The sequence below is a fragment of the Zosterops lateralis genome (assembly GCF_965231275.1).
Source record: "Zosterops lateralis genome assembly, chromosome: 5".
Classification (NCBI taxonomy): Eukaryota; Metazoa; Chordata; class Aves; order Passeriformes; family Zosteropidae; genus Zosterops; species Zosterops lateralis.
Window position 1 is genome coordinate 59,973,135 of NC_139766.1, and position 18,774 is coordinate 59,991,908.

An 18,774-nucleotide genomic window follows, 5' to 3' on the forward strand; every position below is an offset into this window, starting at 1 on the left:
TCCCCCCCCCCCCCCTTTTTTTTTTCCCCCATGGAATTGGCATAATGAGAAAAGATAGCCTTTTCTCTTCACAGATAAAGATCCAAATTGCATTTTATAATCTGACAATTACATAGTCTGTTTTTTTTTTTTTAAATAAAACAGATAAACCCCCTTCCTCGTTCAAGATGGGATCGTATTTGTTAGTGACAGCTGTTAAAATGCTGCTAAAAATAGATATAGTGTCAACCACTAAAAAGCTAAGTGCTCCTGTGAACCACAAGCAGAAAACAAATGAGGTTTCTACTGAATTTGTGGAAAATCTCTGAGCATCTTACAAGTACCATGAAAGGTGCTTTATTCTTCCAGCAGCCATCTCTGTCTGTATCACAGGGGAAAGGGAGGGGATCAAATGTTTGGTACTAAGGCAGTAGATTGATAAATTCCCTCAATTTTATTTCCTATCTCCTCTTTGTTCCTAAAAATACAATAAAAAAGATGATGCAACATAAAGACTGAGGCTATGTCCAAGCATTTCAAATGCCTTTTTCACTTACAACTTTGCCCTGAAAAAAAAAAAAAATCACGAAAAGTAAAACAAAAAAAGCGCAACCAAAGAGCCAAGTGCATTGCAATTCTAAATTAGTAAAAAAATAGTTGTTTGGGCTATGCCAGTTATTGGGAGAGCAGACAGTGTGCCTGGATGCTTTTTGCTTGGCTGTGACTTGTCAGGTTCCTTGCAGAGTTGTGCAGAACTTTCCTCTGCCTTGGAATTGCAGCCTCCAGCCCAACCACAGTAGTTCTGTTAGATTAATAAATGAGCCACATTCCAAACCAGATGTATAACACGAAATGAGTAAAAAGAGAGGGAACAGAATTGTTCACATTCGATGTTATAATACATCTCAGTAGGTTCCTCCTTTTTAGCTAGATTATGGCTAAAAATAGAGCACTAGTGTAGGCACAGTGAAATATGATTTGCTTCCAATAATACAGTAAACTAATTGTGAAATTAAGCTATTGAATGTGCCGTTATCTCCGAGTCTGGCCTCACCAGCACTTTCTACTTCCATGTTTAACATTTATCAAGTTACCCACAAACTTTGACGGATGCAAACAACAGCTGATAAAATATCACCTTTTCCAAGGCCCCAGTCCTACAGACTTCTGCACAGGTAAAAATCCCGGCCAGCAGCCCTTTCCCACGTTTAAAGACTTGCATCGAGGCTATTAGAATAGGGCCAAGTTTTTCCGTCCTCCGATGCCTTTTTTATTTTTTTTTCCTTAAGATGTTTAAGTGAAGAGACATTTAATGCCCCGAACTCAAACATAACCAGTTCTAAAAGATTTTAGCCACAAGTGAAAAAATTATTTTAAAACCGGCATCGCAGTTAGCACCGATTTTTCTGTTAAATGTGTGGATTCGGGGCGGGTTTGCCCCACCGCAGCCCCGCGAGTGTGGTGAGGATGCTCCCGCTCCTTGCCCGTATCCCGGGACACAAGGGCACGCCGGGGGGCGGCGGGGACGGGGGGGATGGAAAGCGCAGGCCCGCCGGGGGTTGGGGAAGGGGATGGGGGGGCGCAGCCTCCTCCCGCAATCCCGTGCAGGGCGCCCCGCTCCCCGCAGCCCGCCCGGGGGCCGAGCGGGGCGGTCGGAGCGGGGAGGGGAGGGGTGTTCCGCCGCCGCCGCCGCCAGGGCCGGGAGAGACGCTCCGCCTGGGGAAGGGCACGGGGAGACACTCCTCCTCCCCCGCCGCCCGCCCTCCTTCCCTTCCTCCGGCGGCTCCGCGAACCAGGAACCGCGGCGGCGGCGGCGGCGGGCTCCGTGCGTGAGAAACCCCGCGGCGCCGGGAGCCGCCGGGAGCCGCCGGGGCGGGCGGCGCGGGAGGGGGCGGCGGGGGCTGCCAGGGCCCGGGCGGCAGCCCAGGGGGCGGGGGGGGAGGAAAAAGTTTACACCCTCGCCACTCTCCTCCCTCCTCTTCCTTGGTGGCGCAGATGGGAGTTTTACCTGGAATGACATAAGTTTAATTTTTTTTTTCGGGTTTGTTTTTTGATTTTTAAATTTATTTTTTTTTTGGAGGGTGTCTCTCTCCCTCCCTCTCCGCCCCCTTTTCTCTTCCCCCCCACCCCCAAAATCCCATTTCCTCCCCCACCGGTGCTGGATCCACCCCCCGTTCCCCTCCGCCGCCGGGCGAGGGTGTGACCCGCGGGAACACCCACCCACCTAGGCGTCCATGGTGGGAGCTGTCCGCCCAGCCGAGCCGAGCCGAGCCGAGCCGAGCCGCGGGCACCCCGCCGCCTGCCGCCGCCGCCTCCCGCCGCCCGCCCGCTCTCCCGGTGCTTCCTCCGCGTACTTTTTTTTTTATTATTATTATTTTAATTTTTTTTTTTTTTTTTTTTTTTTTTTTTTTTTTTTTTTTTTTTTTTTTACCCTGGGTGGCGGTGCGGGCTCCCGGATGGTTCTCTGCCAGTAGCCGGGGGCCGCGCCTCCTCCCCCCGCCGCGCCACCATGTCGTAGGGGAGGTGAGTGAGTGAGTGAGTGAGTGAGCGCGGCGCGGAGCCTTGCGCGGGGCGGGGGGCAGCGGGGCGGGCGTCCGGCACACCGGCCGGCGTATCCAGGTCACGGCCAGTCCCGTCCCCATCCCTGAAAACTTCGCGGGAAGGACACGTCCATTGCTCGGCAGCGCCCGCGGGGAAGCGCGGCGGCGGCTGCTCCGTCCGCGGGTCGCGCCGGGGGCGCTGGGAGCCGCCGCCTCGGCCCGTGAGTGCGGGTCGATATTTGGCAGAATGGGAGAAGGAGAGGGGCACGTGACAGCCCCAATCCCGGGGCTGTTGGCGCTTTCGCCGTGACTGGGGAGCGCGGAGCCGCAGCGCACACGCGGGGACCCTGCGGGCGGGCGGGCGGGCGCTCGGGCGGCTGCGGGAGAAGGTGCGCGGTGCCCGGCGCTGCCGCTGCCCGGCGGGCTCGGCCCCACTCCCCGGGCACCGCTGTCACCCCGCGGGCCGCGGAGCTGTCCCCCCGGGCCCCGGGCGCACCTGGGGCCGGGAGCGGGGCTCTCGGGGGCCGCTGGCCGGGGGCTGGGGGCGATATTTAGGGAGCGAGTTGGGAGCGCATCGTCTGAAAGTTTGCTCGGCGGCTTTTTTTCCTTCCTTCCTTCCTTTTTTTTTTTTCTTTTTCTGGCTTGTCTGGGAAAAGGGTATTTCTGCAGCCGGGACGCAGGCACCCAGGGGGGCACCGGGGATGGGAGGTGGCAGCAACCCCGGGGCCAGGAGTCGTTCCGGCGGCTCCTGTGGCTGGGGAGAGGCGGCGGGCGGGGCGCCCGGCGGGATGCGCGGCTGCCGCGGAGCGGAGCCAGCCCGGCGGGGAGCGGAGGACGAGTCCTTGAACCCTCCTGCGCTCCGCCGCCGCCGCTCCTCCGCTCCTTCTTTTTTTCTTTTTTTTTTTTTTTTTTTTCCTTTCCCCTTTCCCGTACATTTTCCTTCTTTCTTTCTTTTTCCTTCCACCTAATTATTTTAATTTTTAAAAATTTTCCCGATTAAATCACCGCTGCATCGGTACCCGGTGCGCGTTCATGCGCCGCTGACAGGCGGAAACCCCGGGCCGGCGGGAGGCGATGCCCGGCCCTGCCGCGGGCACCGGGCGGGGGCGGCCGCGCCCCGCGCACCTCACCTGTGCTCGGGGGGCCCGGGGCGGCCGCTCCGCGCCCGGCCGGGGGTGCCCGGGGCGGCGTGCGGGGACCCCGCGGGCGGGCGGGCGGAGCGCGGGGCCGCGCGGTCCCTGCGGCTTTAAGGAGATGCGTTTCCCAGGCTGTGTCGCAGCAACTTTGTATCAGTCATGTCGCCCGGCCGGTGAGTGACGGCGCGGCTCAGCCAATGGCGCGCCCGCCTGGCCCCGGCCGCGCCGCGCGCCCCGCCGCGCCCGCCAATGGCAGCGGGCGGCGGGCGGGACGTAAACTTGAACTTTATGTGGGCATGTGACATGTTTTTAAAGGACTTGGCACCTTTTCCCGTCCCCTCCCGGGTGCCGCTCCGTGTCACCGGGCGGCGCGGCGCGCCTCGGGCGGGCGGGCGGGCAGGCGGGGGAGGCGGGGGAGCCGCGCCGCCCTCCCTCCCTCCCTCCCTGCCTCCCTCCCTCCCTGCGCTCCGCTCCGCTCCGCACCGCGGGGCTCGGGGACGCGCCCGCCGCAACAGGTACCGGGGCCGGGCCGGGGACCCGCTCCGCTCCCCGCAGCGCTCCGCCGCGGGAGGGGCGGCTGGCGGGGCGTGGCGGCGGCCGGGGGGCTCGGCAGCGGGGCCCGGACACCGTGCTGGGCGGGGAGCGGCGTTTGCGGGGAAAAAGCGCCTTTCCCAGCGCTGGGGGGGCGGCCGGCAGGAGGGGCCGGCAGGGCGGGCTCGGCAGAGAGCGCGTTTGGGCTGTCGGGTCCCCCCGCCCCGCCGAGTCCTGGGAGGGAGGGAGGGAGGGAGGGAAGGGAAGGAGCTCCCTAATGCTGCTGGGCTCCCCCCGGCGTGACAGCCCGGGCTGCACCTGCGGGAAGGCGGACTGGCGGGGGGCGTGGGGGACAGGGGTGAGAGCGGCGGCTGCTGCCTGGGAACGGCGGGGATGCTCCTCACGGCGTAGGGTAAACAGGGAAATCGGCGTGCGCGCTGCCTGGGGGGGGGTCACCCGCGGGAACGGGGGATCCGCGCCCGGCTCCGCTCGGCTCCGGGGCAGCGCAGGTGCCGGGGGTGCCCGCACCGCTCCCGCTACCCGGGGAGAGGGGGAAAACCCCAGCCGTGAAACCCAGGTCCCCTGGGCAGCCCGGTGTCAGCGGGGTGGCTGGCAGACGGTCAAACTTAAAAGAAATTTCGTTTACAAACACCGAGAGTTAAGAAGTGGGTGGCTGCTTGAACCACCAGTTTATTTATTTATTTATTTATTTATTTATTTATTTATTTTATGAAGCTGGGCTTACTTCAGATTTTCTCGTATCTAGGTGACCTTTTGGTTGCAGGGATACCAGGTACCATTTGATTTTTTTTTTTTTTTATTTGGCTGTTGCTGCGAGAATCTGGTTTCATGCCTGATGGGATATTTCTGCTGCGGAGGGCTGCGTTTGCTGATGTGTTTGGGGTGAAATGCACAACTCACAGTGTCTCCGTAGTTCTTCAGAGAGGGAGTCTGGATAAGCTGCTGTGCTCACAGTGTCTCTTGCCTTGTAAAGTGTCAGAAGGAGATGATCATGGTTCCGATACGTGACACTGCTGTGCCTTAGCTATGGGTGTCCGTGGATGTTTTAGCCCGCAGCCAGAGTTGTTTAGTGAAAGTTGGTAAAAAGGCATGTGCATGCAGTAGGTGAAGTGTGGATTCTGTGCATAGACGTGCTAGTCAAGTTGTAATAAGTTCTGCCTAAAAGAACAAAACCAAACCCTAATGCTGCCAGTAACCCCTGAGGTTATTGATTTGGTTCTGGTGTCCACCGTGGCACTGGGAGATGACGGAAACCAGCAGTCCCAAAAAATACGTTTGCTGCTGCTTTCTTCCTAATTTGTATCTCTCGTTTTAAACTGAGCTTGTATCAGGCCACAAATAATCTCTGCTGCTTTTTGATCCTCTCAGATATATTTACTCGCCTATGCACGTGCAGGATCAGGGCATTTTCTGATTTCTTTTCCTTTGTGTGACCCAGATTTTTATTCGCTGAAGTTTTAGAGTATGCTTGCCTATTGATTATATATGAAGTTTGAATTTTACTGCTGTGGGAGAAGTTGCTACAAAGCTCCAACACTGGTGTAATGTTAGGCCTGTAACAGAGATTTCCTGGTATGCAGTGGTTCTGCTAGTGTTTCTGAGAGTTAATTTTAACTTACATCCTAATTTTAAGCCTTAACTAAGTTTCCTAGTTTTCAGAAATGCAGGTCACTCACAGCTGCAATTGATTACTTTAGGAATTAGGCTTGCTCAGCACTTAAATCGAGGGTAGGTGATTATCTGGGAGTGACTTTTTGTGGAATTAGGCACTTCTGTCTGAAAATTTTAGGCTATAGGAATGTGATTTGATCTACATGATGATGTGAGACACATAATTCTAGGTTCTAATAAAGTTTGTGCTTGAGGGAAATGTAGGCATTGGGCTATAGTTCCAATTAACTAAGGGCAAAGAAGTATTCAAGTTGTTCAGTTTAAGGTTTTTTTTTTTTTTTTTTTTTTATAATTTTGCTGAAAATAGCGTAGTTTAATAGCACTTAATAAAGGGGTTGAACACTCTATTAAATATTGGAAAATCAATACATTCTGAAAGAAAAAATATTTGCATAATATTGATATTATAACTGTTGGCCCTTGAGTTTCTGCAGTTCTAATGATACCATGAGCCAAATCTGTAAAAAATTAGATTGTTGTTACTTGGATATGGTTTTCAGATTATTGGAGATTCGGTCATGCATTTTGCTCCTTACCTCAAGAAAGCTGCATGTGGGATGGGAGGAGTATTTTTAGGGTCCATTTTAGGACAAGATTTACTTTTCTTCATATATTCCTCTTGCTGGCTGCCATGGAGGTTGGCAGAATTGGCCGAGTTGTGGATCCCTTTAATAGCCATGTGTTCCCACCTGTCTGATCCCCTTCCTCTGTGGCAGATATGTTTCCTACTGATCTTCTGTCCTGCTTCTCTCCCCACATGTTCATGTCTCCTTGGGAGGTTGTACAAGAAGTTTGTATAGCTGGGAAAGGGCAAGTCAGCCCCTCAGAACCACTGGTTCCTTCTAAAGCATCCTGTGTTATGCTGCATGGTGAGGATGGTGAAGAGGAACCCCCTTAAAACAGCAGTCTCCCTTGCTTTGTTGTCCCTGTAACATGGCAGTGGAAGGTCCTTGGAGGAGCAGGGCTGTAATGAGCAATTTCCACAGAGTTTGAATCCTGCCTGCCACCAGCATGTCCTTTCAAGACCTCTCTGGATCTTCTGCTTCCCTACTCCCCCTTCCCTTTTTTGGGTGAGGGACAGCCCCAGGTACAGCTGGCACTGACCATGGGGCTGTGGCCAGGGAGGGTAGGTGGTTGTGCTGATACTGCCAAGCTGTGCCTTTTGGGGCAGGGCTGGGAGCAATAATTTGGGTGTTTCCTCACTGCTGAGCTGTTTTCTCCCTGAACCCATAGGGCTGTCATATCCATGAGACCTTTTCCCTTGGTTTGATTGAAATTGGACAAATGGTTGAGAGATGATGGATGGGGCAGGGAAATGGGACTGGCAAGCAGAGAGAGAGTGAGGAGGATAGACAGAGAAAGCGGATACGCCTTGTTTCCTTAGGAAATTAGGAAATTTCCTTAGGAAGTCACACTGTCCTGTCATTAATTTTACTTTTTTATATATGTCTTTGCTAGTTATGGAGACAAAAGGATACCACAGCTACCCAGAAGGCTTAGATATGGAGAGACGGTGGGGTCAAGTTTCTCAGTCTGTGGAGTATTCTTCCATAGGTGCTGGAGAGCAGACTGATGACAGTAACTACATGGAGATTGTAAACGTAAGCTGCGCCGCCGGCACTTTTGCAAACAGCAGCTCTCAAGGAAACAGCAAAGAAAAACCTGAGCTACTCTCCTGCCTGCAGCAAGACAACAGCCAACCTGGTATTCTGCCCTCTGACATCAAAACCGAAACGGAGTCCAAGGAGCTGTCGGCAGCGGTGGCCGAATCCATGGGTTTGTATATGGATTCGATACGAGACACCGATTACCACTACGATCAGCAGAACCAGGCGAGCCCAGGAAAGATCTACCAGAACATGGAGCAGCTGGTGAAGCTCTACAAGGAGAACGGCCATTGCTCCTCTCCCCTCCACAGCGCCAGCAGGCCCTTGAGGTCTTTGATGTCGGACTCTGGGAGCGCTGTGAACGGCGGTGCCATGCACGCGATTGTCAAAAGCCCCATCATGTGTCAAGAGAAAAGCCCCTCAGGCTGCAGCCCTCAGAACATGGCCTCCTCAGTATGTAGTCCTGCAGGAGTTAACTCCGTGTCCTCAACTACGGCTAGCTTTGGGAACTTTGCCATGCACAGCCCCCTCGGGCAGGGCACCCCTCTGTCGCGCTCGCCCAACGTCGAGAGCCGGGGCTCCATGCTGCACAGCCCCGCGCACGTCAGCAACGTCGGCTCTCCGCTTTCCAGCCCTATCAGTAGCATGAAGTCACCGATTTCCAGTCCTCCCAGCCAGTGCAGCGTGAAATCTCCCGTCTCGAGTCCCAACAATATCACTATGCGATCTTCTGTGTCCAGCCCTGCAAACCTGAACTCCAGGAGCTCCATTGCCAGCCCTTCCAATGCCAATAATAGGTCCACGCGCTCTAGTCCAGCGGTTAGCACTGTGGGATCGTCCATCTGTAGCCCCGTAAACAACTCCATAGGGTTCCCGCCTTCCGGCACGCCACTGGGGCCTAGCAGAAGCCAAGATACTGTTCCTAGTCCAGAAACGAAAGACAAGGGTGCTCAAGAACTCACGTTTCCTAAGATGGAGGAAATGGAGAACGCCATCTCCAGCAACAGCCAGATGAACCTTGTTCAGTTCATAAAGCCCGAGCCAGACGGGTCCTTTGGCAGCGCCTGCATTGGCGACAGCAGCAGCAGCAAAATAAACTCTGATTCCCCCTTCTCAGTACCAGTGAAGCAAGAGTCGGCCAAACATCCTTGTTCTGGTGCCTCCTTTAAAGGGAATCAAACAGTAAATCCTTTCCCATTTACAGATGGCTCATATTTTTCTTTTATGGATGACAAAGACTATTACTCTCTTTCTGGGATTTTAGGACCACCTGTTTCTTCATTCGATGGAAATTGCGAAGGTAGCGGTTTTCCAAATCCAGGCCTACGTGTGGGGATTAAGCAGGAGCCTGATGATGGCAGCTATTACCAAGAAAACAGTATACCATCCTCTGCCATTGTGGGTGTAAATTCAGGTGGACAGTCATTTCACTACAGGATCGGTGCCCAGGGCACGATATCCTTGTCACGGCCGGTTGCTCGAGAGCAGACATTTCAGCACCTGAGCTCCTTCCCTGCTGTCAGCACGCTCGTGGAGACCTGGAAGTCGCATTCAGAGTTGGCATCCAGAAGAAGTGATGGGTATCCAGTTCTAGAGTACATTCCAGAAAACGTATCCAGGTGAGCTGGCAAATTGCTACCTTTTTTTTTTTCTTTTTTTCTTTATTTTTTTGGGGGTTTTTTGTCTCCTTATTTTTTTTCTTTCTTCCCCTCCATTAAACAAATAAGGTGTGAATTCAAATGACGAGCAGGGTGGTATTTCTCAGTCTGATACATAATTCTTTGTTTGAATTTCAGTTACTATTAGATTGGTTGCAATCTTGCTGTGTTTTACTCTGTCTTTAATAAAAACAAAGTGCTGGCTTTAATATTTAAGAAGAACATATTATATTCTGTTGTTATTAGGTTTGAAGGTATAGCTTTAGTATGTTTATGAGCTCTTACTACTACAAATGTTGTTTTTCCCATAATGAGAGCTTAGTAAAATTGCTCTCTTGTGTCCTATAATGGTTATTCTTTCTTAGCTACTGCTTGAATGTGTGGTACCTCAGATGAAATGTTGAGATGAGAATAAGAAAATGATAGTGTCAGGAATCTGTTTTTGTGAAGAAGCATGGTTCTGTGTTTGCACTGTGCTTGAACTGGTTAAGTTTAAAAAACTAAACGTTACAAGCCTGTGGCAACATATTATTTCTGTATTTTAGCTGTAGGAACATTTGGTTTATATATATAGAAAAATGCCTCCAGAAGGAGGAGGGCTGTTAAAACTTGATGCATTTGAAAGGGAGAAATGGATAAACTGATCTCCTCACTTTTGGTGGAAGAGAAATGAGCAAGTGTCGTCTGAATTTGGGTTTCTTGGCTGATCTGTGGCAGCACGTCCTTCTTCAAGCAGGTGTCCTTGTATCTTGTGAGAGATGCCTGCTTTCCTAAGCCATCTAGTTTCAGGGTAAACAGCACAAGTTCTGAAGTGCCTCTGACTGTGTGACTGAGTTCAAATGGTTGCATAGCATACCCATGTACCCAGTGGGCTCACCAGAGGTTGGTGCCAAAGCTCAAATCGCCAGTAACAGACTGGCATTTACCTTTCTCAAGTGGTTTTTTTTGCTCATCACGAGCTACGCAGCTGCCCTCAGTGAATGAAGCATCTGCCTTATTCTTGGAATGGGGTGAGGAGGATGCGTGGTGTTTTTCCATATTGGTATGATACTACAGATTTCTGAAAATAGCGTTGCAGTGAAAAAATATCTAAAATAATGGTGCTTTTCAGGAGGGAAATCAGCCTATCTACCTGTAAGGCAAAAAATATACTTTACCTGTTTTCATTTCGTTCTCAGTTCTGTCCAGCACTGCTACAATCTCTCTATCATTTTGTAGGCCATACTCCACTTTTTCTTTGGCAATTTCCAATATGGTCTGGAAAAAAACCTGCACTTTTTAATATACTGGACTTGAAAGGGCTGTATCCTGTCATCATGCTGAACTTTGCATGTAGGTGGATATTTGTTATCATTCAGTCCTCTCTTAAATGTACTTTCTTGGATTAAGGAAGATGGAGTCACTGTTTTCTAGTTTACCTAATGAAAATTTCATAAATTGCATTATTTATATAGTGAGAAAAGTTCACCAGAGGACTGATGGAATGCCTGAATACAAAGACCCAATATTTTACTGCCTTTGTGGTTGAGCACTGTTGCTTGGACAGGTAGCTCCTGCCAGCTGTGAGAGCTCTTGTGTGACTGAATGCTTAGTCAAGGCTGTCATCCGTTGCAGGGGGAGGCACAATAAACAAGGATATAATGCAGGAAGGAGATGGTTGCCATCAATAGTTGTGTTTGGAGTGACAATTTCTCATAAGTCTTTTAAAGGAGACTTCTGATCTGACATTAGTCCACGGTAGCTTTGGATCAGTAAATGTAATCAGATTTGATGATGTCATAGTGCTGGGTGCACTTTCTTGACTTTGTTCTCTAAGCTGGTGTCTCTGTAGGATGTGCAGGTGAGTGTAGCTGCCACTTTGCAGGATTGAAATCCTGAAATGTTTAGTGCTCAGAGCTGTTACGTGTGGAATTCTGTTCAGGTGATGGAGATCTGTGGGGTTGCGACACTCCAGGCATCCTGATCTGTACTCCAGATTAGGACATGTGTCATCATTTCAAATCTCAGAACTCAACCCCATTATTTAACTAAATGTTGCTCTTAATCTGGCTGGTGATGGCTCTATGCCAACAGTGCAGCCAGGAACGTGTGCAAAGCCTTTAAAATTTTCAAGCTAAATTTGTGTAGAGATCATTTTAGCAGTCCAGATTTGGGTGCAGAGGTGCGTGATTAGATATTTGTCTGCTGATGGGACAAGTCATAAAGACTCCACATAAGATGTCACACATGTAAAAGCTCAGCCTTGCTATTGAACCTCAGACTGATCTTTTTTTCCCCTCTTCATTTCTGTGCTGTCTTGCAGCTAGAACAGAGGAAATCATGCTCAAATTAGTTGGTGCTCTGAGGTGTTGTAATAAAACACACACAGCTTAAAACCATGCCAGACCCAACATCCCAAGGTTGGTTCCAGCTGTCCCATATCCATGCGGTATGGGGATTGCAAAATACCTCTTCCTTCGTGTCATCAGAACAGCAGCATCACACCTCTGTCCTCTATGTCTAAACTAGATCCTTGCTATTTCCCATCAGGTTTTTTTCTGATGTGTTAATCCTATCAGGCATCACACATTTTGTGGACTTTTACAGCATGCGATTAACCCTTTGAATTTTGCAATATTTTAAAGTTCCTGGTATTCTAAGCCTTCCTCTTTTTTTTTTTCAGGAATATTTAGCTTGTAATATAAATGGCTGCAAGCAAAGAATAAGGTGAAAGGAAAAAATAGGCTACATGGTTCTCTAAAGCCAGTAGATGACCAGCATGGAATATGTCTTGTTTTAGCTGCATTATTTTCTGAACCCTGATGTCATACTCTTTCTGAACTGCCTCAGACTTGCAGCTTACATGGTGAAAAGGAGTGGGTGGCCAAAAGAAGATGACTTTGACTTTTCATATTGATAATGAATCCTTAGAATATTGCTGTAATTTTTTTTTTTTTCATATTAGAGTGTCCCCTTTCTTGAATCAGTTATACTTGGTGGTAGTGTCTAATGACCATAGTTGAGGCATTTAAAGTGCTTTGCTGCCTTGTTGACTGTGCCATTCACTCACTGCCAACTAGAACATTTTTCTTTTTCTCCTTCAGTTACTTTTATTAGTTGTGCACAGTTATGGTTCTTTTTAAGTTAGTTGGTGGTAACTTTTTTATAACATTGCAGCTTGTGATGTTTGGGGAACGAGAGGCTCTTAAGCAAAACCAAATTCACTTATTCCCTTAAAAATACTTTTCTTCTGCTAATATGCGTGCAGAACTTGTCTTTGTTTTTGAAAGATTTTACATTTGTAATTTTTAATAAAGGGTGAATCATACTTGTCTGTCTGTGTGTATAGATTCCTCCCTCCACAAATGGCATTTCTAAGAAATACTGGTTTCTAAACTGAGTAATAGCTAAGTGGGCTTGATAAAGAAGGTATGTGCAGTTGTGTGATGTCATGATGAAAACCTACACAAAGAATCCAGATAAAACTTCTCTTCAAGGTGATCAGTGCTCATCTGAATTGGGGTGCTAGCCTAAGCCCCATGATCATGCCAATTATGTGATTTTCAAAATGGCCTACGAAAATGTCACGGTTGCTTAAAACAACTGTAAAAATTGAGGAGGATGACCTTTCTGCTGCATTAGCTCTTACCTAAAGCTTCTTCTGCAAATGTGCCTTTTCCCTCTAGTTTCGATATTAACTCATGTATGTACACATGGGTACTCTCTTTTTGCAGTGCTTGTGGTAGAAACAGGGGGCTGATACTCCCACTGTTGTTTCTTCCTGGCAATCCCACTGGTGTAATCCAGTGTGGGAAGAATTCATAAAGTTTCATGTGCTGCTATTCAGAAAGTTTAGTGTTTAAATATGAATTGCATATGATTATCTATAATCGTGTTTCAAGAAAATTTTGATCAGACGTTGATAGTATTTTAGGGATGACTTATACCTATCTGTTTCTGAGCCATTGACATGTGTCAGTATTTATTTCTTAGACCCTACTTGAAAGAGCCTCCTCAAAAAACGCATCCCACTCCATCCAAAACCAGAAAGCAACCCAACGACATGATCTTGATTTACCTGTAGCCTTTACTGGCTTGAGTTGATTCTGGTTAAAATCTGATTTCGGACTATTGCAAGTATTTTTTGTAAATAAACTTTTATGTTAAATATTATCTAGAATAGTCACTTATCAGAATTATACCTGCCAGAAAGATAAAGGTCTGGTAAATATTATTTTTAGAATTTATGAATGGCCTTGACCTCTGTTTGCTGACGGACTTTATGAGAAAAGGACTGCGCTGTTAAAATATTCTCCATGCTTGGCAGGACTGTATTTCACTTTATCGTCCCAAAAATTTACTGTGCAAACCTTTTTCAGAAATGATTCTCTAATACCATGGACCATAGCCTCAAATCTATATTTTTCCTATATTTCAATTTGAGAAGGTATACTTGTTTTTTGTAGGTTCTTGTATAATTTTATGTCTTTTTTTTAATGCAGCTTTGGGTATAGTCTTGAGACAACTGAGACCTCTGCATATTCTTTATTTCTCGCTGAAGAAATTAGAAGTCTGTATTAATATGTCAGCCCAGGATGAAAGGTTCCCTTGGGCATACCAGCATGCATTGAACAACCTTTTACTTTCTCCAGCTTTCTTTGTTGTTATTTTGGTCAGGGTGCTGGGTTTTTGTATTGCTCTTTATTGAGAAGTTCAAAGTCTGAATAAAGTATTTTCCCTTAAAATGTAAATGCAAATAATGCCTTATTTTCCCTTAAAATTATATATATCCGTTGCCTCCTGAGCTGTGGCATACAGAAGTCTACATTATGGAAAATTGTGTTGCAGAGATGGGTGGCTCTTCCCCATCTGGGGAAATAAGAGCTCTGTTGTCAAGCTGGGTGCCAGCATCTAGGGCTTGGTTGTTTCTTTGTGCAGGGGAAAATAAAGTTTTGTATTTCCGAAACATTTCTGTTGCTGGTTGATACCACTAAACTTGGCTGTTGGAAATCAGTTTGCCATGTTGAATTCTGATAATAGCTAATATTTGTTGCCTGGTTTTTCTATCACTTTCGGTGATACGGAATCTCACTCTGATAGTCTTGTTTTGATGGTTTTCTGAAAAACAGGAAGGTGAGGTCACCTTCAATGCACAAATTTTAACAAGCAGAAGAAGTTTTGAATATGAGTTTTCCCACAATATGGATCAGTCCATTTTCATGACAACTGGAAGACAGAAAAGTATAAAAAATGTATAAAAAGTGTTTCTGTCCTGTTTTATGAGATGTGTGTTGCACAAAGGCAAGCATGCACAGGGACTGCTGCAGCAGATTGAATACTCGTGCAGTACTCCTGTTGTCTGCAGAGGGAGTAAATTGTTAAGTTGTGGTTCAATAACCTGGCCTTACTCAACCAGCACTTAACATTAATGGAGCTACAACCTGCTGGGAAGTGTTCTGCCTGGCTGAATCAGATTGCCAGGTGCTTATTGGTGCTTTGCTGATCCCAGGCTGGAGCAGTGGCTGCTGTTGGCTGTCACTTGTAGCTGAACAATGTGTTATTTGCAGTGGTGAAAATACTCTGTTGGGCCATGCCTTGTCTGCTCTGATTTTGGTTGTGTCCCTTTGATTGGGCTTGTTGTATGTGAGAGTTAGATTGGGTTCCTGATCCAGGTCACTCCAAAGCTCTAAAGAACCAACAGGACAGGGAAACTTGGTGAGCAATGTGATGTGGTATGGACACGAGGACAAACTGAAGGGATGGAAAGGGAACAGAGCCTCTGCAATATCCCAAGTGCACCTTTCTGCTAAAAGATAATGTGTAGTTGAGCCATAATTCCAACACTGGTATTATCGGGATATAGTTTTAAAAGGCGTTTTCTCTTTTTCAATTGTATGTATTGAGTCTTTGAACAGAGTTGTAGGAGATGAAGTTAATAATGGACTTGTTTTGACCAAAACTTCTTGGAGAACAATGGAGTGCTGTGATTTGAGATTTAAGATCTCAGAGGTCAGAAAATACCACAGTTAAGGATGAATATAGAACCGTAACTTGTTCTCTGGCAAATGTGTCTTAAAATATGGCTGTCTAAGAGTGATAAAAATGGTTCAACGAGGAAACTAAAAAGAGTGTGTGAAAAACAGGTATTAAATCCATCTAAGTTTAGTAGTTTTATCAGTTTTCACATGCAGCTGGTTGCTACACAGTGCCTGGTGCTCAGCATATGAATTACTTCGGTTGCAGTCTCCTCTGAGTGAGAGATTTGTGGAGAGGGGGGAAAAAAAAAGAAGCAGCAGTATTTCCATCGGGTGCAATGGACCAGGTTCTCACAGTGTTATTGGGCACGTGTGAATGCACCCTAAATAGACCATGGCATGATTTGACTGCTCACTGCCCTACTTGTGTAACCCGCAGCGGAAGGTCACGGTCTGATGGGCCCCTCTGACAGACCTCTCCTCCCAGAGCCACCTTGGCTTTGCTGCTGGAGGAGTCAGGCTGACCTTGGAGGAAGGCACACTTTTTTGGCTTGGGCTGCAGGGGAAGGGCTCGCAGGTCAGGACGTGCCTGTTTATCCATGGCAGCAGTTCCCAGTGTAGCCTGCTCCAGTACCACTGCTGGCAAGAGGAGCAGCAGCATCTCTCCCTCTCTGGGGCTTGTGTGGGAGGAGGCACTCCCTCCTTGGACTTGGAAATGGGATTTCTGTGTATCCCTGTCTTTCCTTTCAGTGACCCCAGGAATTTACAAAAAACGTTGAGAGTTGGTTTGCTTTCAGGGCAAAATTTTCAAGTAAATGGTCTCTTTAAATGGGAGGCTTTGTGACCTTGTTTGGGGTTGTGGGTTTTTTTGTTTGGTTGGTTTTTGTTGGTTTTGTTTTGTTTTGCAGTGAGGTTTAGTAATATGGTTTATCAGAGCTTAACAGTGTGTTTTCTGAAAGGAAGTCATCTGGGGGGTTCTCTTTCTCTAGTTTGCTGGAATCAGTGCTGAAAGATTTAAACCACAAAAAACAACCCTCCCCTCCCATCCCACCGCAATCTCCTGAAACCCTCTCCCAAAACAACAAAACAAGTGCAGAAAACCAAATCCATGCTGTTCGTTCTGGATTCTTAAAAAGTATAAGTAACACTGGTTGTATCTATTCAGTACGCGAATAAGTATTTTTGCAAGATGCCCTTTGTTTACTGAGTTACATTATATAGCAGAAGTTCCCACACTGCTGGTAGATCACAAAATAACTTGAATTTTATTTCTTTATCTCAAACAGTGAATTAAACAACTGCAATTACATTAGAGTTTGTTGTTAGCCGGTTGCTAAATTAAATTTCTCCAGATCTGCGATCTTTAAGCTGTGTATTGGCTTCATGAACAAACTGATAGCTTGAATTTCATATCTGGTGGTAGGGCTACTTGGAGTTAATATGTGATGTTATTTTTTGAAAAGGAGAAAAAAGAAGTAAATTCTCTGAGCAGAAACAGAATCCAGTATTTGTGGATAATATGTAAAATGGCTTATGGGAATTTGTAGGCGCCTCTAAGATGCATGGGTATGCTGCTGATTGTGGTGATAATAATAGATCAAAGAGTTACAGCCCTGAGGTTAAAAAGCAAATTTCAGACTAATTGCTGAATGTATCTGACAACTTTTATATCACTTTACTCGTTTCCATCCTCTCTCCTAAACAATACTTTCTGCTTGCATCTGGAGGTGAAATAACTTTTTTGAATGAGCTTTCAGGCTAAAATTTATGCTAAGTACAGGAATCTTTTCTATTGTGCTTTTCATTCCATGTCTGCTTTTGAGAGGTGTTACCCCAAGTTTCTAAAAGTGGCAGCTTTATAAAGCAATTCCATAGCAATTTTAGGTCTTAAAAAAAAAAAAAAAAAAAGAAATTAAAAACCTCTTACCATCTTTAACGATGCTTTCTGAGTCTCTTGGATTTGTGAGAATATCTTGGTTCCTTATTTTTGTGTATGACCATTTTGGGTGCACGTTCAGCCTTTGGTCTGCAAAACAAAGCATTAGTTTAGAGGTTTATTTTGGGCAGCATAATCTATCAGTGGTCTGAGAACTTTTAATCAGAGGGCAGAATGGGGAATTAAGTAGTTTGTCCTGACCAGGATTTTGCCTGTCCCAGCTGCCGAGAACTGTAAGGTCTTGCCAGCATTTTTGGCCATGCTTTCCTGAATCCTGTGTTGTGCTAAGATCGTAGAGCAGTCCTGCAAAACCCGTTGTTTTCAGGGTTTGAAATCCCTTTGCACTGAATTTCTTTTGTTCACCAGCTCCTCTCCTGTACCTGGCTCAGAGGGTCAGGATGGTGCATGAGAGTCGGCTCAGGAGTGCCCCATGGATGGAGATGGGAGCAGTTACTGAGCAAAGCAGTGCTCTGCTGAATACATTTTTACATCATGCTCTGCTTCTCTCAGGCAGACCCAAGCCGCGCAGGGAAGGGGCAGGTGCTGAGCGTGGCTGGTTAGAGCAGGGCCCACGATGTGGTGGGTCCCTGTGGCTTGCGCAAGGAGCCGTGTCCGTGTGCCCCGGGAGTGCGTCACCCGCCGTGTCCTCGCGGCCACCCGCGCTCCCCAGGCCCTTTGGAAACGCGCTTTCGCAACCAGCGAGCCCCGGTTTACTCTGGCAGCGTCTCACCTTGAAAAATCAATTGTGTTCCTGTCTTTAGCTCTCCCTCCTGTAGTGCTGCTGCAGGAAAGAGAGTGGGGAAGAGACTCTGCTCGCTGTTACAGAATGGGTTGGCTTGGGAAGCGACATCAGAGATGGTTGAGTTCCAAACCTCCTGCCTTGGCAAGGACACCTTCAACTAGACAAGGCTGCTCAGAGCCCCATCCAGCCTGGCTTTGGGTACTTCCAGGGATGGGGCATCCACAGCTGCTCTGGGCAACCTGTCAGTGCCTCACCACCCTTCAGAGCAGAGAATTTTTTCCTAATAATCTAAATTACCCCCTTTTCAGTTAAAGCCATTGTCCTATTGCTGTGTGCCCTTGTGAGAAGTCCCTCTCCAGCCTTTTACAGGTGGTTCGCCATATTCCCCACTCAAACACTGCCTCTTGTCTGACAGGAGCGGTGCTGGAGGTGGGATGTGGTCTCCTAGTCAAGTTTCATCAAGGTCACTGCCCTCAGACTAGGAGCAGGAAAGGGATTGCTTCTGAAAGTGTCTTAAGGTTGGGACATCACGACAGCAACCTTTCTTTTCCCTTAGGAGGCATGAGTTCAAATATGAGCTTCTCCAAAAGGTCAGAGATCTCACTTTTAGCATTGCTGAAGACTTGTCTCTAGAAACCTGTCATGCACTTCAGCGTTTTTGAAGACTGGAGTGCCAGGGACCTTGCAAATGAAGGTGGGTGGGAAATTTGCACAGTTTCCAGGCAGACTATCTGAGCTGTCAGCTTCATTATTTTAAACTAAATTAGATTTGTGCTAGAGAGTGCAGTATGCTAGAGTGGTTAGAGAGCTCTTCCTCTAATGGTAGCTTCAGAGCTACTTTGCTAGATAGAACTGTGTTAACTTCCCAACTCCCTTGGATAAATTAAAATAAAACAAAACCTTGCACAGGTATGGATCCTGAGATATGGGAAAACTACCTGGAAAAACTCAGAAATTCCACTTGAAGACAATATACTCTAATGTTTGGTGTTTCTAAGG

The 18,774-nt window shown here is 47.5% G+C and overlaps 1 protein-coding gene across 3 annotated transcripts in view; it reads left to right on the forward strand.

Moving 5' to 3' along the window:
- Positions 1-1,537: 1,537 nt before the first annotated feature.
- NR3C2 (nuclear receptor subfamily 3 group C member 2) overlaps positions 1,538-18,774 on the forward strand; it is a 189,069-nt gene continuing 171,832 nt past the window's right edge. The window contains exons 1-2 of one of the 3 annotated variants that reach the window (XM_083861011.1): positions 1,538-2,502; positions 7,337-9,104. In XM_083861011.1, the coding sequence (XP_083717137.1) occupies positions 7,339-9,104 (1,766 nt within the window). In that variant the 5' untranslated portion in view covers positions 1,538-2,502; positions 7,337-7,338. Of the gene's footprint in view, positions 2,503-4,111; positions 4,171-7,085; positions 9,105-18,774 lie in introns of those variants that run through there. The other 2 variants (XM_083861012.1, XM_083861010.1) reach the window with 2 other exon arrangements.